Source organism: Rutidosis leptorrhynchoides, chromosome 9 (assembly GCF_046630445.1).
Source record: "Rutidosis leptorrhynchoides isolate AG116_Rl617_1_P2 chromosome 9, CSIRO_AGI_Rlap_v1, whole genome shotgun sequence".
Classification (NCBI taxonomy): domain Eukaryota; kingdom Viridiplantae; phylum Streptophyta; class Magnoliopsida; order Asterales; family Asteraceae; genus Rutidosis; species Rutidosis leptorrhynchoides.
The window spans coordinates 89955205-89981851 of NC_092341.1; the positions used below are offsets into that span (position 1 = coordinate 89955205).

General features: G+C 34.1%; 3 protein-coding genes across 3 annotated transcripts; all 3 read right to left on the bottom strand.

Moving 5' to 3' along the window:
* Window positions 1-1623: 1623 nt before the first annotated feature.
* LOC139868239 (uncharacterized) lies at window positions 1624-2992 on the bottom strand. Its single transcript, XM_071856567.1, has 2 exons — window positions 2188-2992; window positions 1624-1715 (listed from the first exon to the last, which is right to left on the bottom strand). Exons 1-2 carry the CDS (start codon window positions 2990-2992, stop codon window positions 1624-1626), a joined length of 897 nt encoding a protein of 298 aa, XP_071712668.1.
* An 83-nt stretch (window positions 2993-3075) lies between these two features.
* LOC139868240 (uncharacterized) lies at window positions 3076-3998 on the bottom strand. Its single transcript, XM_071856568.1, has 2 exons — window positions 3524-3998; window positions 3076-3446 (listed from the first exon to the last, which is right to left on the bottom strand). Exons 1-2 carry the CDS (start codon window positions 3996-3998, stop codon window positions 3076-3078), a joined length of 846 nt encoding a protein of 281 aa, XP_071712669.1.
* Window positions 3999-19283: 15285 nt separating this feature from the next.
* LOC139868241 (putative F-box protein At1g67623) lies at window positions 19284-19949 on the bottom strand. Its single transcript, XM_071856569.1, has 2 exons — window positions 19754-19949; window positions 19284-19672 (listed from the first exon to the last, which is right to left on the bottom strand). The coding sequence occupies exons 1-2, from the start codon at window positions 19947-19949 to the stop codon at window positions 19284-19286; spliced, it is 585 nt and encodes a 194-aa protein (XP_071712670.1).
* Window positions 19950-26647: the final 6698 nt, after the last annotated feature.

The following is a 26647-nucleotide window of genomic DNA, read 5'->3' on the forward strand; positions in this document are numbered from 1 at the left end:
CCATTTACCATCCACAATACATATATACATATAAATATATACATATATACATATAAATATATTCATATTTACTTAAATATATGCGTTTACATTACATATTATTATATATGTACACTATAAACTAGTAAAATATTATCGAAAATATAAATTTTGAAGATGCAACTATGTGAATATTATTAAATTTGTATATCTTGCATACATTACATATCTGTGTTAAAAATACTTTGATTATTTCATTTCATAATAGGAATATTTTTATAAAAACTTAACATCCAACGGATATCCATTTACCCACTTCGTTTAACGGATATTGATATGGATGGATGAATTATTTTCAAATGGATATGGATATGAATTTTAAAAAATAAATAGATATGGATATAGGTTTACCTAATCCATATCCGATCCATTGATATTCATATGGCTAGTGATTGACATTGGATTGACAAAATGCTCTAATCATTCCAATATATTTTGTTAACGAATTGAACATATAATTCTAGTGAGGATATAAAATGTCAATTAAAATTTAATATATATATATATATATATATATATATATATATATATATATATATATATATATATATATATATATATATATATATATATATATATATATATATATAAATATATATATATAGTGCGTGATGATAATCTTACGTGTTAATTTCTGGTTAATTTATGTCACGTGTCAACTTCTCTTTTAGTCATGTCACTTGTCACTATATCAATTATTTTCATATATTAATCTAATTATTAGATTTTCTAATTTAATTTTATATACATATTTCATTACCTAGAATATTATATTATATTATCATATTATATTATATTAATATTATATATTATATTATTATTATAAAATTATTTTTAATAATAATAAATAATATATTTTGAACAACACATTGATTTAATATAATATTTATAATATTTTTTTATATAAATGGTCATATAATGAAAATCATTTACAATGTTTTTTATCGTAATAAAAATTATAAAATAGATATTTCTTTATTAACATTATAATATTATTTATGAATGATATTATATATAATATAAAATTAAGTTACAGTTTGTGCATAAATTTAACAAATTACGTTAATATAATATTTGTAGAATATTATATAAATGCATGGGTTCATGTTGTCAATTGAAGTTAAAATGGTTATTTGATAGTCCTTATATATATTTAGATGTATGTCTGCTTTGCTTTGTTTGAAATTGTGATACAATGAAATTAGTTTGTACCAAAAACATATACAATTAGAGACGTACATTATTATTATTCTTAACGATCAATGTTAAAACAATTTTTAGGGGCTCATTTTAGGTGTTTTACAAATTATTTGTCAATTGAAGTTAAAATGATACCAACGGATGGGCCATAAGCTATGCGTTAATATTTAATACTAATATTTTCAATACAAATGGTATCAGTAATAAATGACTTTTTTTTATTGTAATTGTACTATACATTTGATAAATATCAATATTAACATTATCGACTGCTAATTTATATAAATGTTGTGCAATGCACAAACTCAATAAACTATATATATATATATATATATATATATATATATATATATATATATATATATATATATATACACACACACCCTAGGCCCCATTGCTGGAAAGGCTCGGCTTCAAAACCGTACGTGGATTATACTTGGTGAAAATCATAATAAAGTAACATAATTCAAATATTTCTAAAAAAACATTATACATACATAATAGTTCAAAGATATCATACAAATGGAAATTTTTTAAAACATTTCTTCAATTAAGTTTATAAGTGTTGCAAGACTTCTTTGTATACCACATTTTTTATTGTGTTGGATAGTTTGTTATCCTTGTCTAAGATTAATATCTTGATTCCTTGCCGATTAGTAACCCGAGATAGTGCAACGTATAGTTGTCCATGACTAAACACCGGTTTTGGAAGAAATAAACCGACACGCGATAGTGATTGTCCTTGACTTTTATTTATTGTCATTGCAAAGCACACCGACAATGGATATTGTCTTCTTTGGAATCTAAAAGGTATTCCCTTGTCCGTCGGTACGATAAGCATACGTGATAACGCTGTAATCTTCCCCACGTTTGAGCCGGTTAAAATTTTTGCTTTGATGATTTTTTCTCCTAAGTGCACAATTTGTAAATGTGTACCTTTACACAAACCTCTTTCCTGATCTATATTTCGAAGTAACATAAATGGTACACCAATTTTGAGCCTCATATTTCGCTTTGGTAAACCACCAACTTCAATGCTATTTAGGAAATCGGTAGTGTATAGTTCATTATTAAAGTCAACGTCTCTCTGATACGCACATATACTGTCTGAGCTCAAATATGACCTTTCTTCTCCTTCCAAACACATCATCATTCTATCATTAATGATGTTAACTACTTCATGAGTTGGAGCAAGAATTGCACGTTGCTGATAATATTCTGGATTGCCAAGATTAAAAAGATAATCTGGATAAATAGTTGAGATGATCGAACCAATTGGATCATCAAGATCTGTTATTAAAAGATCTTGTGGAATTTCAATATCAAAAACTTCGTCTTCAGAATCACCGACATCACCGTTGCCTATGTCAAGTATCCATTGAGCAAAACTTCTAGTATTGGCATCAGTTTCAATACCACATAATCTCATGTTAACAGTAAGTTTTAGAACAGTAACATAATCCCACAAATAGGAAGAATTTAGAGATGCATCTACTATATCTTCTCTTTTACCTTTTTGAATAACAGGTAATATTTGTCTAAAGTCACCACCAAACACAACTGTTTTACCCCTAAAGAGAGTATCCATACTATCTGGATTGGATTGACGACATATATCACGCATAGAACGATCCAGTGCTTCAATGCACATCTTGTTAACCATCGGGGCCTCATCCCAAATAAGCAGTTTTTTCCTCAGAATGATCTCACCCAATTTGCTGCTTGGAGAAATAGTACAAAATGACTCATCCATAGGATGAAGCGGTATGTGAAAACGTGAATGAGCCTTCCGACCTCCAGATAATAGCAAAGCTGCTATCCCACTTGACGCAACATTTAAAAAATTTCTCCTTTACTGCCCAATGCAGCTGAGAGTGTTTTCCAAAGGAAGGTTTTTCCAGTACCACCATAACCGTACAAAAAGAACACACCTCCTTTGCCGTGATCAACCGCTTTTATTATCTGATCGTATGCCTCCTTTTGTTCGGATGTTAACTTTGTAATGAAATCTGAATGTTGATTTGTAAGTGTAATTTTGTCGTAGGAGAGCTCATCTATAATAAGATGGTTTTCTGAAATATTCCTTGTATGATTCGATGGGCATGGCATTGAACTAAAACTTCTCAATGAACTACTATTGTGTTTAAGTAGTTTGTCAATCTCTTGTAAAGTCAAATCTTTTAATGGTTCAATCTCAATTTGTGTCCCTGCAATGAATTAAATTTAATTTAGTAATATACTCCAATATGACAATTGAAGTATAATATAATTTAAATATCCTTACCTGTTCTGTGCGGATGAACGATATCCACCGACAAATATCGAAATGTTTTCTCAAATACAACTTCAGGTCGACTCATAGTGTTAGATAATAGTAATTGTGCAAATAATTTTCTGACGAAATGACCACCCTCTCCAAAAAACGCCTCTTGTATTCCTTCTATATGCTCCTTATCATCATCCAATAAACCTAAATCGTAGCAGGCGTCTCTGTAGCTATTAAATACCTGAACATTTACCGTGCGGATATCTTCATAGGAAGTTGGACCTTTAACCTTGTTGAGAAGTATTCTAAGAAAAAAAAGATCACCAGATGCTGGTGCCACATGATGAGTTCGACCAATTGCACCGGTGTTTCTTTTACACCTAATCCAACTTCGATTATCTTTGTTCCAAATGAACTTTTTCGGGAATTCAACATAAGTCAATTCGTGTGCTTCTTGGTTCAAAGCGTTACAATTCATCCATTCGATGAACATTTACGTATTGACTGATGGCTTTTCTAATACCTCATCAATTAATTTCTCTTCATCAAAAATGATTTGTTGTTGTCCCTCCAAATGGAACGGTAGTCTTATAACGCTGGGGTAATGATGATGTATGTAGTGACCCGAACTTTTCCATGTTTATATATATTAATTGAGATTGATATTTACATGATTAAATGTTTCCAACATGTTAAGCAATCAAACTTGTTAAGACTTGATTAATTGAAATATGTTTCATATAGACAATTGACCACCCAAGTTGACCGGTGATTCACGAACGTTAAAACTTGTAAAAACTATATGATGACATATATATGGATATATATATATAGTTAACATGATACTATGATAAGTAAACATATCATTAAGTATATTAACAATGAACTACATATGTAAAAACAAGACTACTAATTTAATGATTTTTAAACGAGACATATATGTAACGATTATCGTTGTAAAGACATTTAATATATATATATATCATATTAAGAGATATTCATACGTGATAATATCATGATAATATAATAATTTAAAATCTCATTTGATATTATAAATATTGGGTTAACAACATTTAACAAGATCGTTAACCTAAAGGTTTCAAAACAACACTTACATGTAACGACTAACGATGACTTAACGACTCAGTTAAAATGTATATACATGTAGTGTTTTAATATGTATTTATACACTTTTGAAAGACTTCAATACACTTATCAAAATACTTCTACTTAATAAAAATGCTTACAATTACATCCTCGTTCAGTTTCATCAACAATTCTACTCGTATGCACCCGTATTCGTACTCGTACAATACACAGCTTTTAGATGTATGTACTATTGGTATATACACTCCAATGATCAGCTCTTAGCAGCCCATGTGAGTCACCTAACACATGTGAGAACCATCATTTGGCAACTAGCATGAAATATCTCATAAAATTACAAAAAATATGAGTAATCATTCATGACTTATTTACATGAAAACAAAATTACATATCCTTTATATCTAATCCATACACCAACGACCAAAAACACCTACAAACACTTTCATTCTTCAATTTTCTTCATCTAATTGATCTATCTCAAGTTCTATCTTCAAGTTCTAAGTGTTCTTCATATATTCTACAAGTTCTAGTTACATAAAATCAAGAATACTTTCAAGTTTGCTAGCTCACTTCCAATCTTGTAAGGTGATCATCCAACCTCAAGAAATCTTTGTTTCTTACAGTAGGTTATCATTCTAATACAAGGTAATAATCATATTCAAACTTTGGTTCAATTTCTATAACTATAACAATCTTATTTCAAGTGATGATCTTACTTGAACTTGTTTTCGTGTCATGATTCTGCTTCAAGAACTTCGAGCCATCCAAGGATCCGTTGAAGCTAGATCCATTTTTCTCTTTTCCAGTAGGTTTATCCAAGGAACTTAAGGTAGTAATAATGTTCATAACATCATTCGATTCATACATATAAAGCTATCTTATTCGAAGGTTTAAACTTGTAATCACTAGAACATAGTTTAGTTAATTCTAAACTTGTTCGCAAACAAAAGTTAATCCTTATAACTTGACTTTTAAAATCAACTAAACACATGTTCTATATCTATATGATATGCTAACTTAATGATTTAAAACCTGGAAACACGAAAAACACCGTAAAACCGGATTTACGCCGTCGTAGTAACACCGCGGGCTGTTTTGGGCTAGTTAATTAAAAACTATGATAAACTTTGATTTAAAAGTTGTTATTCTGAGAAAATTATTTTTATTATGAACATGAAACTATATCCAAAAATTATGGTTAAACTCAAAGTGGAAGTATGTTTTCTAAAATGGTCATCTAGACGTCGTTCTTTCGACTGAAATGACTACCTTTACAAAAACGACTTGTAACTTATTTTTCCGTCTATAAACCTATACTTTTTCTGTTTAGATTCATAAAATAGAGTTCAATATGAAACCATAGCAATTTGATTCACTCAAAACGGATTTAAAATGAAGAAGTTATGGGTAAAACAAGATTGGATAATTTTTCTCATTTTAGCTACGTGAAAATTGGTAACAAATCTATTCCAACCATAACTTAATCAACTTGTATTGTATATTATGTAATCTTGAGATACCATAGACACGTATACAATGTTTCGACCTATCATGTCGACACATCTATATATATTTCGGAACAACCATAGACACTCTATATGTGAATGTTGGAGTTAGCTATACAGGGTTGAGGTTGATTCCAAAATATATATAGTTTGAGTTGTGATCAATACTGAGATACGTATACACTGGGTCGTGGATTGATTCAAGATAATATTTATCGATTTATTTCTGTACATCTAACTGTGGACAACTAGTTGTAGGTTACTAACGAGGACAGCTGACTTAATAAACTTAAAACATCAAAATATATTAAAAGTGTTGTAAATATATTTTGAACATACTTTGATATATATGTATATATTGTTATAGGTTCGTGAATCAACCAGTGGCCAAGTCTTACTTCCCGACGAAGTAAAAATCTGTGAAAGTGAGTTATAGTCCCACTTTTAAAATCTAATATTTTTGGGATGAGAATACATGCAGGTTTTATAAATGATTTACAAAATAGACACAAGTACGTGAAACTACATTCTATGGTTGAATTATCGAAATCGAATATGCCCTTTTTTATTAAGTCTGGTAATCTAAGAATTAGGGAACAGACACCCTAATTGACGCGAATCCTAAAGATAGATCTATTGGGCCTAACAAACCCCATCCAAAGTACCGGATGCTTTAGTACTTCGAAATTTATATCATATCCGAAGGGTGTCCCGGAATGATGGGGATATTCTTATATATGCATCTTGTTAATGTCGGTTACCAGGTGTTCACCATATGAATGATTTTTATCTCTATGTATGGGATGCGTATTGAAATATGAAATCTTGTGGTCTATTATTATGATTTGATATATATAGGTTAAACCTATAACTCACCAACATTTTTGTTGACGTTTTAAGCATGTTTATTCTCAGGTGATTATTAAGAGCTTCCGCTGTCGCATACTTAAATAAGGACGAGATTTGGAGTCCATGCTTGTATGATATTGTGTAAAAACTGCATTCAAGAAACTTATTTTGTTGTAACATATTTGTATTGTAAACCATTATGTAATGGTCGTGTGTAAACAGGATATTTTAGATTATCATTATTTGATAATCTACGTATAGCTTTTTAAAACCTTTATCTATGAAATAAAGGTTATGGTTTGTTTTAAAAATAAATGCAGTCTTTGAAAAACATCTCATATAGAGGTCAAAACCTCGCAACGAAATCAATTAATATGGAACGTTTTTAATCAATAAGAACGGGACATTTCAGTTGGTATCCGAGCGTTGGTCTTAGAGAACCAGAATTTTGCATTAGTGTGTCTTATCGAGTTTGTTAGGATGCATTAGTGAGTCTGGACTTCGACCGTGTTTACTTGAAAAATGATTGCTTAACAAATTTTGTTGGAAACTATATATTTTTAACATGTGAATATTATGTGATATATTAATCTCTTAACGCGTTTGATATTATGTGATAGATGTCTACCTCTAGAACAAGTCCCATTGACTCACCTAATAATAATGAAGAGTCAAATGTAAATTGGAATGATTCGTGGACTGATTCACAAGTTCCCGAAGAGGAACCGGAAGAAGAGTCGGAACCGGAAGAAGAATCGGAACCGGAAGAAGAATTGGAACCGGATGAAGAAATAGAACCGGTGGGGGAAATAATAAAACGGTTAAGTAAAAGAAAATCCTCAACCAACCGACCAAGGTTAATTATGGTCAATGGTGTTTCCGCCAAGGAAGCAAAATATTGGGAGGATTACCAATTCTCCGATGAATCGGATTCCGACGAGAATTCCGATGATGTTATAGAAATTACCCCAACTGAATTTAAAAAGACAAAAGAAAATAATAAGGGAAAGGGCATAAAAATAGAGAAATCTAATTCCAACCCCGATGAACTTTATATGTATCGTCAACCCCCGAAGTCCTTAAGTTGTAACAATGACCCGGGAACCTCTAAACCACCAGGTTTTTCTAAACCAATGTGGATTACGACGGCTCGTATTAGGGGACCATCATATATCCCTAGAAACTTGGCAAAACGAACCAAAACCGAAGAAGAAGAAACAAGCGAGTCGGAATAAGATAGTTGTATTCGTGTGGTGTAATATATGTAATATAGTGTGCTTATGCTTTATGATATATGTAAAAATTGCTTGTATTAATAAGTATTTTTTTTATGAATCTAACTCTTGTCTATTTTACAGTATAAAAACAAAAAATGGATAGACAACCCAATATTTTAAGAGACCTACCCGGAGACATGATTGATGAAATCTTGTCTAGAGTCGGTCAGAATTCTTCGGCACAACTATTTAAGGCGAGATAAGTTTGTAAGACATTCGAAGAACGTTCCAAGAATGCCTTGGTTTATAAAAGGCTTTCGTTCGAAAGATGGGGGATATCACATTGGGAAATCCATAAGTTACGATGTGTTTACTTTGACGCATATATTGCGGGGAACCCAAATGCTATTTTACGCAATGGGTTAAGAAATTATTTTGACTCAATATATCCGAATATTGGACTTCGTGATTTAGAAAAAGCGGCTAACATGCAACATAAAGAAGCATGTTATGCTTACGGATTAGTAATGTTCGCTTCTCACCAAAGTGAGAACAAGAACATCGGGCTACAACTATTAAACAAAACGTTCCCACAAGTGACGGAGTCGGTAATTGGGGTAAGAAATGAGGTTTTTAGATTGTTACGGGACTGTTGGACATTACGTAACCCTCGCCCCTTTGACGACGTTACAACACGCTGTCTTATCAACAGCCATAACGGTTATGTTCCACAAGACCAAGGATGGGAAGTAATCCTAGTAAAACCAGAATGCATGACTTGTTTCTGGACGTATGAATTACGTGTCTTTATTGCCTTTGCTGAACGACTTGTGTACTAGCTAGAATTATCTTCACAACCATCTTGTATCAAATTTATTGTGTGCTATATTTCATGCTATATGTAAAATAAGCGGTATTGTAAGTTTGTAAAATATTGTGTAAAAGTTTGAACGCGAAATATTATTATAATCAGTTTTTCATATAGAATTGTAGTAGTTGAATTGTATATTAGCTACTAAGTATGAACTTAACGGGTAGGTACTACCCGAATTTAAACTTATAAAACGCTAATATGAAGAAAAAGCTTTTATAAATGAGTTCATATTATGCTACGAAATACTATTAACTACTCTTAATATTCTGTATGATTAACTTGTTCCATTTGACTATTTTGAAGGAAATGACACCGACTACTCGACACGCCGTGAATATGAATGAAGAGGAATTCCGTACTTTTCTAGCTTCAAACATAGCCGCAGTACAGGCTGCGCTACATACCAACAATAACCTTGGATCTAGCAGTACAGGAAATCGTGTAGGATGCACCTACAAAGAATTTACTGCCTGCAAACCTTTGGAATTTGATGGAACCGAAGGACCGATCGGATTGAAACGGTGGACCGAGAAGGTCGAATCGGTGTTTGCCATAAGTAAGTGTACTGAAGAGGACAAAGTGAAGTATGCTACGCATACCTTCACAGGTTCTGCGTTAACATGGTGGAATACCTATCTAGAGCAAGTGGGACAAGACGATGCGTACGCACTACCGTGGTCAGCATTCAAGCACTTGATGAACGAGAAGTACCGTCCCAGAACCGAGGTCAATAAGCTCAAGACAGAACTTAGAGGGTTACGAACCCAAGGATTTGATATTACCACGTACGAAAGACGATTCACAGAATTGTGCCTATTGTGTCCGGGAGCATTCGAAGATGAGGAAGAGAAGATCGACGCGTTTGTGAAAGGATTACCGGAAAGAATCCAAGAAGATATAAGTTCACACGAGCCCGCCTCCATACAACAGGCATGTAGAATGGCTCACAAACTAGTGAATCAGATTGAAGAAAGAATTAAAGAACAGACTGCTGAAGAGGCCAATGTGAAGCAAGTCAAAAGAAAGTGGGAGGAAAACGGTGATAAGAATCACCAATACAACAACAACAGCAATTACAACAATAATCGCAACAATTATCCCAACAATCGCAACATCAATCGCAACTACAACAAACGGCCCAACAACAACAACAACAACAACAACAGCAACTACAACAATCATCCCAACAACAATAATAACCGCAATAACAACAACAATCAGAAGCAGCTATGCCAAAGGTGTGAAAAGTATCACTCGGGGTTCTGCACCAAATTTTGAAACAAGTGTAAAAGAAATGGTCATAGCGCGGCGAAGTGTGAGGTCTACGGACCAGGGGTTAATAGAACGAAAGGAACAAATGGTGTCGGAACGAGTAATGGCGGAGCAAGTAGTGTCGGAGCAAGTTATGCCAATGTAGTTTGTTATAAATGTGGAAAACCGGGCCACATTATTAGAAATTGCCCGAACCAGGAGAACACGAATGGACAAGGCCGCGGAAGAGTTTTCAATATTAATGCGGTAGAGGCACAAGAAGACCTGGAGCTTGTTACGGGTACGTTTCTTATTGACAATAAATCTGCTTACGTTTTATTTGATTCGGGTGCGGATAGAAGCTATATGAGTAGAGATTTTTGTGCTAAATTAAGTTGTCCATTGACGCCTTTGGATAGTAAATTTTTACTCGAATTAGCAAATGGTAAATTAATTTCAGCAAATAATATATGTCGGAATCGAGAAATTAAACTGGTTAGCGAAACATTTAAGATTGATTTGATACCAGTAGAGTTAGGGAGTTTTGATGTGATAATCGGTATGGACTGGTTGAAAGAAGTGAAAGCAGAGATCGTTTGTTACAAAAATGCAATTCGCATTATACGAAAAAAAGGAAAACCCTTAATGGTGTACGGAGAAAAGGGCAACACGAAGCTACATTTTATTAGTAATTTGAAGGCACAAAAAATAATAAGAAAAGGTTGCTATGCTGTTCTAGCACACGTCGAGAAAGTACAAACTGAAGAAAAGAGCATCAATGATGTTCCCATTGCAAAAGAATTTCCCGATGTATTTCCGAAAGAATTACCGGGATTACCCCCACATCGATCCGTTGAATTTCAAATAGATCTTGTACCAGGAGCTGCACCAATAGCTCGTGCTCCTTACAGACTCGCACCCAGCGAGATGAAAGAACTGCAAAGCCAATTACAAGAACTTTTAGAGCGTGGTTTCATTCGACCAAGCACATCACCGTGGGGAGCTCCTGTTTTGTTTGTCAAGAAGAAAGATGGTACATTCAGGTTGTGTATCGACTACTGAGAGTTGAACAAACTTACCATCAAGAACCGCTACCCACTACCGAGAATCGACGACTTATTTGATCAACTACAAGGCTCGTCTGTTTATTTAAAGATTGACTTACATTCCGGGTATCATCAAATGCGGGTGAAAGAAGATGATATTCCAAAGACTGCTTTCAGAACACGTTACGGTCATTAAGAGTTTATGGTCATGCCGTTTGGTTTAACTAATGCACCAGCTGTGTTCATGGACCTTATGAACCGAGTGTGTGGACCATACCTTGACAAGTTTGTCATTGTTTTCATTGATGACATACTTATTTACTCAAAGAATGACCAAGAACACGGTGAACATTTGAGAAAGGTGTTAGAAGTATTGAGGAAGGAAGAATTGTACGCTAAGTTTTCAAAGTGTGCATTTTTGTTGGAAGAAGTTCAATTCCTCTGTCACATAGTGAACAAAGAAGGTATTAAGGTGGATCCGGCAAAGATAGAAACTGTTGAAAAGTGGGAAACTCCAAAAACTCCGAAACACATACGCCAGTTTTTAGGACTAGCTGGTTACTACAGAAGGTTCATCCAAGACTTTTCCAGAATAGCAAAACCCTTGACTGCATTAACGCATAAAGGGAAGAAATTTGAATGGAATGATGAACAAGAGAAAGCGTTTCAGTTATTGAAGAAAAAGCTAACTACGGCACCTATATTGTCATTGCCTGAAGGGAATGATGATTTTGTGATTTATTGTGACGCATCAAAGCAAGGTCTCAGTTGTGTATTAATGCAACGAACGAAGGTGATTGCTTATGCGTCTAGACAATTGAAGATTCACGAACAAAATTATACGACGCATGATTTGGAATTAGGCGCAGTTGTTTTTGCATTAAAGACTTGGAGGCACTACTTATATGGTGTTAAAAGTATAATATATACCGACCACAAAAGTCTTCAACACATATTTAATCAGAAACAACTGAATATGAGGCAGCGTAGGTGGATTGAATTATTGAATGATTACGACTTTGAGATTCGTTACCACCCGGGGAAGGCAAATGTGGTAGCCGATGCCTTGAGCAGGAAGGACAGAGAACCCATTCAAGTAAAATCTATGAATATAATGATTCATAATAACCTTACTACTCAAATAAAGGAGGCGCAACAAGGAGTTTTAAAAGAGGGAAATTTAAAGGATGAAATACCCAAAGGATCGGAGAAGCATCTTAATATTCGGGAAGACAGAACCCGGTATAGGGCTGAAAGGATTTGGGTACCAAAATTTGGAGATATGAGAGAAATGGTACTTAGAGAAGCTCATAAAACCAGATACTCAATACATCCTAGAATGGGGAAGATGTACAAGGATCTCAAGAAATATTTTTGGTGGCCGGGTATGAAAGCCGATGTTGCTAAATATGTAGGAGAATGTTTGACGTGTTCTAAGGTCAAAGCTGAGCATCAGAAACCATCAGGTCTACTTCAACAACCCGAAATCCCGGAATGGAAATGGGAAAACATTACCATGGATTTCATCACTAAATTGCCAAGGACTGCAAGTGGTTTTGATACTATTTGGGTAATAGTTGATCGTCTCACCAAATCAGCACACTTCCTGCCAATAAGAGAAGATGACAAGATGGAGAAGTTAGCACGACTGTATTTGAAGGAAGTCGTCTCCAGACATGGAATACCAATCTCTATTATCTCTGATAGGGATGGCAGATTTATTTCAAGATTCTGGCAGACATTACAGCAAGCATTAGGACCTCGTCTAGACATGAGTAATGCCTATCATCCACAAACTGATGGGCAGAGCGAAAGGACGATACAAACGCTTGAAGACATGCTACGAGCATGTGTTATTGATTTCGGAAACAGTTGGGATCGACATCTACCGTTAGCATAATTTTCCTACAACAACAGCTACCATTCAAGCATTGAGATGGCGCCGTTTGAAGCACTTTATGGTAGAAAGTGCAGGTCTCCGATTTGTTGGAGTGAAGTGGGGGATAGACAGATTACGGGTCCAGAGATAATACAAGAAACTACCGAGAAGATCATCCAAATTCAACAACGGTTGAAAACCGCCCAAAGTCGACAAAAGAGCTACGCTGACATTAAAAGAAAAGATATAGAATTTGAAATTGGAGAGATGGTCATGCTTAAAGTTGCACCTTGGAAAGGCGTTGTTCGATTTGGTAAACGAGGGAAATTAAATCCAAGGTATATTGGACCATTCAAGATTATTGATCGTGTCGGACCAGTAGCTTACCAACTTGAGTTACCTCAACAACTCGTGGCTGTACATAACACTTTCCACGTCTCGAATTTGAAGAAATGTTTTACTAAAGAAGATCTCACTATTCCGTTAGATGAAATCTAAATCAACGAAAAACTTCAATTCATCGAAGAACCCGTCGAAATAATGGATCGTGAGGTTAAAAGACTTAAGCAAAACAAGATACCAATTGTTAAGGTTCGATGGAATGCTCGTAGAGGACCCGAGTTCACCTGGGAGCGTGAAGATCAGATGAAGAAGAAATACCCGCATCTATTTCCAGAAGATTCGTCAACACATTCAACAGCTTAAAATTTCGGGACGAAATTTATTTAACGGGTAGGTACTGTAGTGACCCGAACTTTTCCATGTTTATATATATTAATTGAGATTGATATTTACATGATTAAATGTTTCCAACATGTTAAGCAATCAAACTTGTTAAGACTTGATTAATTGAAATATGTTTCATATAGACAATTGACCACCCAAGTTGACCGGTGATTCACGAACGTTAAAACTTGTAAAAACTATATGATGACATATATATGGATATATATATAGTTAACATGATACTATGATAAGTAAACATATCATTAAGTATATTAACAATGAACTACATATGTAAAAACAAGACTACTAATTTAATGATTTTTAAACGAGACATATATGTAACGATTATCGTTGTAAAGACATTTAATGTATATATATCATATTAAGAGATATTCATACATGATAATATCATGATAATATAATAATTTAAAATCTCATTTGATATTATAAATATTGGGTTAACAACATTTAACAAGATCGTTAACCTAAAGGTTTCAAAACAACACTTACATGTAACGACTAACGATGACTTAACGACTCAGTTAAAATGTATATACATGTAGTGTTTTAATATGTATTTATACACTTTTGAAAGACTTCAATACACTTATCAAAATACTTCTACTTAATAAAAATGTTTACAATTACATCCTCGTTCAGTTTCATCAACAATTCTACTCGTATGCACCCGTATTCGTACTCGTACAATACACAGCTTTTAGATGTATGTACTATTGGTATATACACTCCAATGATCAGCTCTTAGTAGCCCATGTGAGTCACCTAACACATGTGGGAACCATCATTTGGCAACTAGCATGAAATATCTCATAAAATTACAAAAAATATGAGTAATCATTCATAACTTATTTACATGAAAACAAAATTACATATCCTTTATATCTAATCCATACACCAACGACCAAAAACACCTACAAACACTTTCATTCTTCAATTTTCTTCATCTAATTGATCTCTCTCAAGTTCTATCTTCAAGTTCTAAGTGTTCTTCATATATTCTACAAGTTCTAGTTACATAAAATCAAGAATACTTTCAAGTTTGCTAGCTCACTTCCAATCTTGTAAGGTGATCATCCAACCTCAAGAAATCTTTGTTTCTTACAGTAGGTTATCATTCTAATACAAGGTAATAATCATATTCAAACTTTGGTTCAATTTCTATAACTATAACAATCTTATTTCAAGTGATGATCTTACTTGAACTTGTTTTCGTGTCATGATTCTGCTTCAAGAACTTCGAGCCATCCAAGGATCCGTTGAAGCTAGATCCATTTTTCCCTTTTCCAGTAGGTTTATCTAAGGAACTTAAGGTAGTAATGATGTTCATAACATCATTCGATTCATACATATAAAGCTATCTTATTCAAAGGTTTAAACTTGTAATCACTAGAACATAGTTTAGTTAATTCTAAACTTGTTCGCAAACAAAAGTTAATCCTTCTAACTTGACTTTTAAAATCAAATAAACACATGTTCTATATCTATATGATATGCTAACTTAATGATTTAAAACCTGGAAACACGAAAAACACCGTAAAACCGGATTTACGCCGTCGTAGTAACACCGCGGGCTGTTTTGGGCTAGTTAATTAAAAACTATGATAAACTTTGATTTAAAAGTTGTTATTCTGAGAAAATGATTTTTATTTTGAACATGAAACTATATCCAAAAATTATGGTTAAACTCAAAGTGGAAGTATGTTTTCTAAAATGGTCATCTAGACGTCGTTCTTTCGACTGAAATGACTACCTTTACAAAAACGACTTGTAACTTATTTTTCCGTCTATAAACTTTTACTTTTTCTGTTAAGATTCATAAAATAGAGTTCAATATGAAACCATAGCAATTTGATTCACTCAAAACGGATTTAAAATGAAGAAGTTATGGGTAAAACAAGATTGGATAATTTTTCTCATTTTAGCTACGTGAAAATTGGTAACAAATCTATTCCAACCATAACTTAATCAACTTGTATTGTATATTATGTAATCTTGAGATACCATAGACACGTATACAATGTTTCGACCTATCATGTCGACACATCTATATATATTTCGGAACAACCATAGACACTCTATATGTGAATGTTGGAGTTAGCTATACAGGGTTGAGGTTGATTCCAAAATATATATAGTTTGAGTTGTGATCAATACTGAGATACGTATACACTGGGTCGTGGATTGATTCAAGATAATATTTATCGATTTATTTCTGTACATCTAACTGTGGACAACTAGTTGTAGGTTACTAACGAGGACAGCTGACTTAATAAACTTAAAACATCAAAATATATTAAAAGTGTTGTAAATATATTTTGAACATACTTTGATATATATGTATATATTGTTATAGGTTCGTGAATCAACCAGTGGCCAAGTCTTACTTCCCGACGAAGTAAAAATCTGTGAAAGTGAGTTATAGTCCCACTTTTAAAATCTAATATTTTTGGGATGAGAATACATGCAGGTTTTATAAATGATTTACAAAATAGACACAAGTACGTGAAACTACATTCTATGGTTGAATTATCGAAATCGAATATGCCCTTTTTTATTAAGTCTGGTAATCTAAGAATTAGGGAACAGACACCCTAATTGACGCGAATCCTAAAGATAGATCTATTGGGCCTAACAAACCCCATCCAAAGTACCGGATGCTTTAGTACTTCGAAATTTATATCATATCCGAAGGGTGTCCCGGAATGATGGGGATATTCTTATATATGCATCTTGTTAATGTCGGTTACCAGGTGTTCACCATATGAATGATTTTTATCTCTATGTATGGGATGCGTATTGAAATATGAAATCTTGTGGTCTATTATTATGATTTGATATATATAGGTTAAACCTATAACTCACCAACATTTTTGTTGACGTTTTAAGCATGTTTATTCTCAGGTGATTATTAAGAGCTTCCGCTGTCGCATACTTAAATAAGGACGAGATTTGGAGTCCATGCTTGTATGATATTGTGTAAAAACTGCATTCAAGAAACTTATTTTGTTGTAACATATTTGTATTGTAAACCATTATGTAATGGTCGTGTGTAAACAGGATATTTTAGATTATCATTATTTGATAATCTACGTATAGCTTTTTAAAACCTTTATCTATGAAATAAAGGTTATGGTTTGTTTTAAAAATGAATGCAGTCTTTGAAAAACATCTCATATAGAGGTCAAAACCTCGCAACGAAATCAATTAATATGGAACGTTTTTAATCAATAAGAACGAGACATTTCAATGTATGTCAAACTTCAAAATCCTCCAAATGGCTTCACACGATGAAACATATAGACAGTCGTAGTATTCTTGAATTTCATCAGTTTCTGCATTACAGAGCTGCGCTGTAATCCTATCATTACCTTTGTTGATATATTTGAACAAATAACTAATTGAAGCAACTTGGTTACACCACTCAACATTGAGATGAGCTTGGTACCTTTTAAGGAGGTAAGGATTATAAGCTACCACACTTCTGTTATCCAATTCATGACCTTGTTTTGTTACTATTCTTCCATCATCCCTTCTTCGGTAAATTGGATAACCATCTTGATCAGTTTTTGTTACATCTGATAAAGGTTTTGGAAACCTTTTTGTACATTTTCTGTCTGAATCAGTGCACTGGCACGATGGATTCTTTTCACGGCAAGGGCCGTGAATCATTAAATCTAACACGAGTTGATAAAGTTCTGGTTATTTGATTTCATCCGGTATTTCAGCACATATATACTAATCTACATCTTCTGGTTGAGGCATTTTGTTTCTTTCATCAAGGAATAAGCATATATGGGCATGAGGCAAAACACGTTTCTGAAATTCCACGGTATAAACTTCTGAAAAATAAAGAAACAAATTATTAATAAGGATGTTTTATATTATTGAATAATCTAAAATTTTGTTGTATATTAGTGATTATTCAATTAGTATGTACTCATTACATATAACTAAATAGTTTAACAGAAGATTATATACAAAAACTAATTAAAAAGTAATAGACAAACCTGCTTTAACAGTACCAAATATTTTTTTCCCTTATATCTTTCATCAGTTGATCGAGCTTCATTTTAAACATCCTTGCGCAAAAAGATGGTTTGTCTTCTGGTTTAAAACCGGTCCCGTCCAATTCTCTTGTGATTTCTGGCCACTTTGGATTACATGTGAAAGTTAAAAATAAGTCGGGATAGCCAAATACACGACAAAGTGCCATAGTATCATGATAATTCTCAATCATATATCTAGCACTCCCTGTGAATGAGGAAGGAAGTTTTATCCTATTTCCCATCATACTATTCTCCGAAGAACCTAACGCCGATGAATTCAATAAGTTGGTGAAAGTATCTGCTCTTAGAATATTCTGATTTTTCCTGATGTATGATACAACTTACGACCCAAGTGCACAAGTGTGGGAACAGCACGTTCTTGAAGTTTATATGATCAGAATTTACGCATACTAACCCTCTTTTTCACTCTTGTGGAATGCTCATCAACATCACGATGAAGAATGTATGTCCTGTACCCATCTTCTGCATAAATAAACAGAAGTGGATATTGTAGGGCTAAATATTCGGTGTGAAGCTCATAAATTCTTTTTAACCCTTCAATACGACTGTCGATTATAATAACCCTTTCGTCATATGAAGATTGTAATTACGTCCATCTTTGGTCATATGAAGATTGTAATCACCTACAATAAGTGCTGCAACTTCGTCTACCATTGGCAGATTGTAATTACGTCCATATTTGGTTCGTCTACCAATTAACTTAATTTTCAAAAGTATTTCAACATGAAAAGGTTAAATAAATGTTTTTGTATAAAGTAGACACTTGATAGGTATTGTAGAACATGAAAGTAGTTGAAAATGATGCAAGTTTTAGTGTGACAATTATGGGTTTAAAGTAGTTTTTGGGCTACTAAATTGACATGATATGTGAACACTTGTCCAATGGTATGATGATAAAATTAAAATAAAAATATAGTTGTAAAATATTATATAATAATTAAATATTAAGAGACATTTTAGGAAGTAAGGCTCAAAATATGGTCTAATTTTCTAAACATATTATATATTTCATTATTTAACAATTAATTGTTTTAGATGGGACATTTATACTAATACCAATTAAACATATTATAACAGTTAAATTGATACCAAACTTCAAGGAAAAATTAAAGTTAAATTGATACCAAACTTCAAGGAAAAATTAAACATTTATACTAATATCATAATGAAAATTTATAATAATAATAGATGAGTAATTTTTATAATAATAATAACATAAATTTAATTATACCTAAATCAATTTATAATCAGCCCTAACTCATAAGCCCAAAAACACGACATACAGTCTGGTATGGTGATTTCAAAGCCATGAACGCATGGGAAATAACTTATGTGGCCGGATATAGGGCAAGTGGTTGCCAAGTCAGCAAAAGAATGGAAGTTCCTTCGCCATAATTGCTGTAACAAACCATAAACATCCATTCTAACAAAAACCACCAAATCCGGCAATGGTGGAAATCTGGCATTAAGTATTTTTAAACCCTTATCCTTTTCCTCCAAATCATGAGATGAAAACAAGATCAACATGATCAAACCATAAACATAAACTGCGTGTTTAAGACCATAGTTTGAAGCTTCTTCAAAATAACGAAGCCCTAAGTCTGTGTTTACTCCATCGAAATAACCTAATAAACCCAATCGAAAAATGGCATTAGGATTTTTATTTATCATACACCGATGGAGAAGATAGACCATTTCCGGGATACCCCAAGCTATGATAGGCCACCGATCTAAGGAAAGCCTTCGATAAACCAAATAATGTTCGGATTGCTTACGAAAGTCTTTGCAAACCAATCTGGAAACAGACAAGTGAACCGATGATTCTTGATCGACTCTTGACAATATTTCACCAAGTATGTCTTTAGGAAGAGCATCTACAATATTCTTTGAAACTTGATCCATTTTTGTATTATTTGAAAAAAGTAAACAAAGGATGGAAAATGAATTTGAGGTTTACGTATTTGAAAAATGCAACTTGCTTTCTGACAAGTAAGGGTTTAAAGTAGATTTTGGGGGCTACTCAATCAAGTTAGTAGGTTAACGTATGCACTACAATAAATGCTCCAAAATTTATAACTTTAATTTTCTTCTAAATTTAATTTTATAAAGGAAATTGGAAAGTCACATTTTAATTAAAATGGTAGTGTGTTAGGATAATAAAAGGAGGTCAATCCTAATAAAAACCTCAACACAAAAATCATCAACACAAAGCACAATAAAATTAAAACAAAATAAATTAGATTGTTATCCATTGATAGGTTAGATCATATTGAGATTAGAAGATGAGACAAGTTAGAATGAGATTCGGTAAGTAAGAAGGAGACTCGGTATGAGAGAGAATCGGTAAAATTTACATTCCACGGCTTCTAGAACTCAGTTACAATGCAATGGCTATCTAATTAGGACTACATGGGTTCCTTATATAGCCCTCTTCTAAGGAACCTTCATTTAAGCATTTTTCACATTAACACTATACAACTTCGGGGTCCTAACAATCTCCCCCTTAGTGTTAAATGTGAAATTTACAATATAATCCTATTTGAAACATCTAAAGGAACTTTGTTCCTCTGAAATGAATCTTTGATTTGAATCCTTTGAGACTCTCATATCTTCGTATGTTCACTCTTGTTTTGAGATGACTCTTCAATCTCGTAAGAATGTATTTGACTATCTCACCATCTTCAGTTGAATAGTGCTTGTTAATCAATCTCCATCTTAAGTATTTGAAAGCATACATCAACGTTCCATCTGAGTATCTTCTGAAGTCTGAAACTCTGATGAAGACCTTTGTGTAGTGAGAATTGACAAACGCAAACCCATAAGGACAGTCACTTACTTCAAGTAAGGACATATATCTTAGCTCTTCAATCACTTGATTTGGCGGTTTGATTTCGAGCTTTTTGTGTCCATATTCTAACCCCATCTGAAAATCGTGAACAGACATCCATCTCATTGAGTCAAGAATAAATCTGTAGACTGCCTTCATCGCAGTAGCATGATAAATTGTTGCAAATTCATTCAAGTCTATCAAGTGATTGTAGATGAAGATAATGTCGTCCATCTTTAAACTATCAAAATCTGCTTCTGAGAATTGATAATCCTCATCATCCATTCTTGTCACTTGAAATAATGGCATCTTCACTCCATCCTTGTTAATCATCAAAACCTTATTAATGCTTTTGATTTTTGAATTCCACTGTTCTTGAAGTTTCTCTTCATTCTTCAATTTGAATTTGTAGCGAACACTCAAATAAGCTTTGAGATGTTCCGGTTTCTTATGATGTTTCCATGCACTCAGAACACTCATTGATGCAGAAAGGACGAGATCAGAATCACCATAGATTCTATAAGCTTGTTGTTCTATGAATGGTGAACAAAGAATCATCTTCTCTTCATCCTTATCAAGTTAGTAATTAGCATCACGCTCAAGAACAATCTCTGCAATTTGAAATGGAACATTAAGATTAGGAGGAGTCATAGTATCTTCTTTGCCATTTGAGAAAATCTCCTTTTCAAAGTGTATTCCAAATTCATCGGTTGGAGATGCCAAGTTGACAAATTGATGTTCATTAAATTCATTGGCAACACTCGACGACCCCTTCAAAATATTTTCAATATTATCAAAATTTCAATTGTCCTCTGGAGCTGACTTGTTCTCTGATTCTTCAGCTGAATCCATAATCATTAGCATCCCTGAGTCACCCTCTCTCTGAGCTTTCGATTCATCTAGAACACTTTCACATTGAATTTCTTCAATTTCATCACTTGCAGAATCAGATATTTTAATAACATCGTGATCCCAATGTTGACTAGACGAACCAGCTTCATAAGTTGATCTTTGAAAACCACTGGACCTATAACCACCTTTTCTATTCTCCCCCTCATGAAGATTATCGGGATCAAAATCGTCATGGTCAGGCATGTGAATTGGTCCAGGTGACGTACATGGAGATAAAGGATATATTATTCTTGCTTGCTCAAGATAAATCATCATAGTCTTGCGAACTTCATCAAGATCAGTTCGTTTAGAAAACTCGGCAAGATATAGCTCCTCCACCTCATTGTCAGAGAGATATTTAAGTCTATATCTGTTTGAAATACGAGAAAGTGACCCAGTTGGTGAAACAACGGTGTAACCATGAGCAGCATTAGCATCAGCAGCAACTGTTGAAGGCGATGTTGATGGAAGTGTGTGAGTTGCCGTGAGGGCAGATAAGGATAAATGTGCGGTAATATTCTTATATGTAGGGCTGTACATACTACTAGTCAGATTCATGATATCCCCTTCTGATGGAGGTTGGGTAACAACCGGAGTTGTCACCGGCGAAGATTCTTTCGAATCACCCGCCTCCATGACTTTAGTCTCATGGGACTCTGACAGAGTAGCAGAACTACCCGTCTGTTTAGTTCGCGCAGAGATATTACTATCTCTGACTCCTAAAATCATTGATATACCATGAGGTAGCACATCTTTTTCAGTTAGTGACTCTTCCTCCAGACCCTAAGATTCAGAATTCGGAAGAGAAGTGGTTTGAACCAATGGATCAATTTCTTGAACCAAAGGAACAGTCTGCTGGAAGTCTGATAAATATCCCAAAGTATTATCATGTTGACTCGTTTCCATGGGATGCGGCAGATCTCCCTCATCAAGATAAGCCAGACCTCTAGACCCTGTTGTACGTTGAGGCACAGGAGGATTTCCAGCTGATACTCAGGGTGCTTTTTCAAGATTTTTCGGCTCCCCTTCAGCCATTCTGGACTTCAATGATTGAGTTTCCTCAATCGATTGAGTCAACGTAGACTCTACTAGCAAAGGAAGATTTTACTTCCTTAGATGCCAGAGCATCTTGCTGGGTAGGATTTATTGTTAAGTCCTGTTTAGATTGGATGGGTTGATTGGTCTTTTTACCATCCATGCATTTAGCTCTCTTACCTACTGAAGCTTGCACTTCATTTAGTGTAGGGCTTACTATTATTGTTGGATGTGATACGGAGATGGATGAAGGTGACCTAATAGGCTCTAGGTCTTGGTCCGTATCACCAATGGTTGGAGTAACCGTTCAGCGTACGATAGGAGTCGTAGTCCTAGATCTAATTACTCGTAGGGTTGGTAGAGTCTGAATCATCTCATCAGGCATATATCGTGTTCTCTTTGGAGAATGTTCGGGAGATGATTCAGTTGCTGAAGAATCGGTGTCACTGCTCGCCTCAGGTGTTGTGGAAATGGTTGGTTCAATCCTAGGTGAACTAGGTTCCCTGATCCTCACGGGTTGAGCTTGGTGTGCTACCCTAGAACGTTTGATGTTTATCCTAAGTGGAGGATTAGCTGGGCCGGGTGGTTGAACTACATGTTCCTCTACAACCTCTGGGACTGGAACCGCGGCGGGTTCAACTTGTACTTGTTGTACCGGGTTCAGGAGAGGTATTCCTACAGCCTCAAAATAAGAACGCATTCGAGCGTCTTGTGGTTCAGCTAACCTTACTAGCCAATTTGGGATTGGCGCAGTGAATTGATTATCAAAAGTCACTGGGTATTCATCTTCAACTCCCCAAATATCTTCATCTGTAATCCATGTGTACATGGTACAAAGATATTTGCATTTCTGCAAGCATTTATAGTATCATGGGTAAAGATACAGAAAAACCATTCACAAGGGATGTAGGAACCCCTTGGTTTATCAACTTGAGCTTGAACCAAATCCCATAGGAGTTCTGCATAGTCCAGAGTTTCCACTCTTTAACAGTTTAAGCATTGGCACAGTTAGGCTGTCAGATCCACTCCTTGTCATCAGCAAGCATCTGTTGATGATCGAGAAGATCATATACCACTGAGAGTGCAGATACTTCTTTTGGAATTTAGCTGGTGGAACATTAGTAGCTCTAACATATCCAAGTTGAAAGATTGAGCTCATCATCTGCTGAGTAGCAGGGAAAGCAGGAGCATTCTTTACAAGAGGAAGCTGAAAGATCCTCCTGAAGTCAGCCTTGGTGATACTCCTGAACCCTTATACCCCTCGTAGCTCAAATTCAAATCTAGCTTGTTCTCCCTCTGGATTAGCAGCAGTAGGTTGTGTAGCCTCCACAAACCTAATTGTTATATTAAGAAGCTCTAAGTCTGTGACTGGCACACTAACTGTTGAGCTTAGAGCAGGCCATAAAGTATGCCTCTCTAGAATAGCAGTCCAGTAATTGCAAGGGATGTTGGTTTCTGAATTGATGAAGTGATTGTTCGCCATTTAGCTGTATAAATAAGAAATAGAAGACCACGAGATGTTATCATAAAGCACATATCTCTATTCTTATTTCCTTTGAAAACCTTTGTATTTTTCAGATTTTATAATTTTTATGATTTTTCTAAGTTATAAAAATCATTTATTCCAAACATTTGACAAACATGACATTCATACGATATTCATCACATTACAAAATCATCATGCATAATCAAATATGTAACACAAAGAATCAGAACAACACTTAGTCAATTTTGAACACAAGTAAGCAGATTCGGTATACATGAAAACTTCATATTCGGTAACCAAATAAGCTTGAGTTTTTAATTCAAAGACTTAGATAAAACATGTTAAGTGTTTCAAGTTAAAAATCTCATAATTTCAAAGTACCAAATAATAGACTCAGTATCAAGCCAAGAACAGATTCGGTACCTTCAAAATTCAAACATAATCATAACCAATTAACCACTCAATAAAATCAGGTAAACATGTTAATCATTTGAACAGACTCGGTACTGTAGCAAGAACACATTCGGTATATATAGAATCCGTCAAATAGTCAATTAAACATGCAATCCGACTCGGTCAATTGATAGATCAACCAATATAACATAGATTTGACAAGATTTCATATTAATTATCCTAATCATATGAGTTTAATCTAAGATTCAAGATATTCGACTCAAATTCGGTATAATCAACACTTTTTCAAAATTAAGTGTCACAATCTTGTTATTTGTAATCTTTTCTGGTTTATAAACATTCAATTATCTCAGATCTACAATATGTGCATCTTAGATTTGATTAAAACAAAGAAATACCAAGAATTTGAAGATACATAAGACCGGACTCGGTAGATTAGGCAGCCTCAGTAAGTTAAGGCAGATTCGGTATGCAATTAATAAAAGGTGAGAGAAAGTTTGACTTTGACCCTCCTATTTATAGATACAGAATGATTTTGAAAAACATGGGCCTTACCGAATGGGCCTATTTTATCGAATTCAGTCCATTTTCAAAATTCAACAAATTAACTTCAAATTTTGACAGATCTTTATCAAGGATTTTCCAAGATTATCACATTTTCAATGAAAAACATTTCTGAGACAATTTTTGAAAATTTTGAACTTACCGAATCTGTGCTGTTGGTTGTCAAATTCGGTATGATATTAAAATTAGCATTTATTCAGTAAAATTCAAATCTTTTTGGATTTTAACTTTTCCAATTTTTATGAATTTTCTCAAAACAAGATTTGTACTTAGAAAAACTTTGAATTATGTACAAAGTACAAATCTTCAGTGATACCAATTATTAAAACAGGTTGCATACTGAGATGTATACAAGCCTTAGTGAATTAGTTCAGATATACAACAAAATTTTTATGAATTCACTTTTGAAAATCAATTTTCTTTTCATTTTTTCCCTTTTTCTCCCCCTCAAAATATGATATAAAGAAAAGTAAATCAACATTTTGATATGCTCCCAAGAAACTGAATTAACTCCCCCTTGAATCACGATATCAATGAGTTACCTCCCCCCTTTCGTAACCATTGAAAAAATAAACCCAGGAAGTTAACAGAAATCTAAAGGCTCCCCCTTGAAAGCTAATATCTAAAGCAGAAGAAATCAGTTGCTCCCCTTAGAAAGTATATACTCCCCTTAAACACATGATCCCAGGTATAAGTCCCAATAGAGCGAAGGAAAGTTAAGCACTATACTCTACCATGCCAATCTCTTTGATCAAGAACTTTAGCCTAAGTTCATCTAAGGGTTTAGTGAACATGTCAGCTAATTGCACTTTGGTAGGCACAAAGTATAACTCTACATCTCCTTTTTCTACATGGTCCTTAATAAAATGATAACGAATATCTATGTGCTTAGTCTTAGAATGCTGAACCGGGTTGCTAGTTATAGTAATTGCACTTTGTGAATCAAAGTATATCGGGGTCTTAGTTATCTTAAAGCCATAGTCCAAAAGTTGAGTTTTCATCCACAAAACTTGTGAACAACAGTGAGCTACAGTAATGTACTCAGACTCAACTGTTGACAGTGAAACACAGTTTTATTTCGTGGATGACCAACCAACTAACCTATTCCCCAACATCTGAATTGATCCAGATGTGCTTTTTCTATCAACATGGAAACCGCCATGATCCGCATCAGTATAAGAAGTGAGATTGAAATCGGATCTATGAGGATACCAGATTCCAAGGTTAGGTGTACCTTTAAGGTACTGGAAAATCCTAACAACCGCTTTGGAGTGGGATTTCTTAGGGTTTGACTGAAAGCGGGCACAGACAGTTACAGCAAGTGTAATATCTGGTCTACTTGCAGTCAGATACATTAAAGAGCCAACCATGCTTCGATAAAGC

Excerpts from the sequence above, each read along its gene's own strand:
- LOC139868240 (XM_071856568.1), bottom strand. The coding sequence starts at position 3,998 with ATGTTCATCGAATGGATGAATTGTAACGCTTTGAACCAAGAAGCACAC. Across the intron at positions 3,447-3,523 it reads CGTTCATCCGCACAGAACAG|GGACACAAATTGAGATTGAA; the intron begins GTAAGGATATTT and ends AATTCATTGCAG.
- LOC139868241 (XM_071856569.1), bottom strand. The coding sequence starts at position 19,949 with ATGGATCAAGTTTCAAAGAATATTGTAGATGCTCTTCCTAAAGACATA. Across the intron at positions 19,673-19,753 it reads GTGGCCTATCATAGCTTGGG|GTTATTTCGATGGAGTAAAC; the intron begins GTATCCCGGAAA and ends TGGGTTTATTAG.
- LOC139868239 (XM_071856567.1), bottom strand. The coding sequence starts at position 2,992 with ATGGATGAGTCATTTTGTACTATTTCTCCAAGCAGCAAATTGGGTGAG. Across the intron at positions 1,716-2,187 it reads AAATATAGATCAGGAAAGAG|AAATATTTGAATTATGTTAC; the intron begins GTTTGTGTAAAG and ends ATGTTTTTTTAG.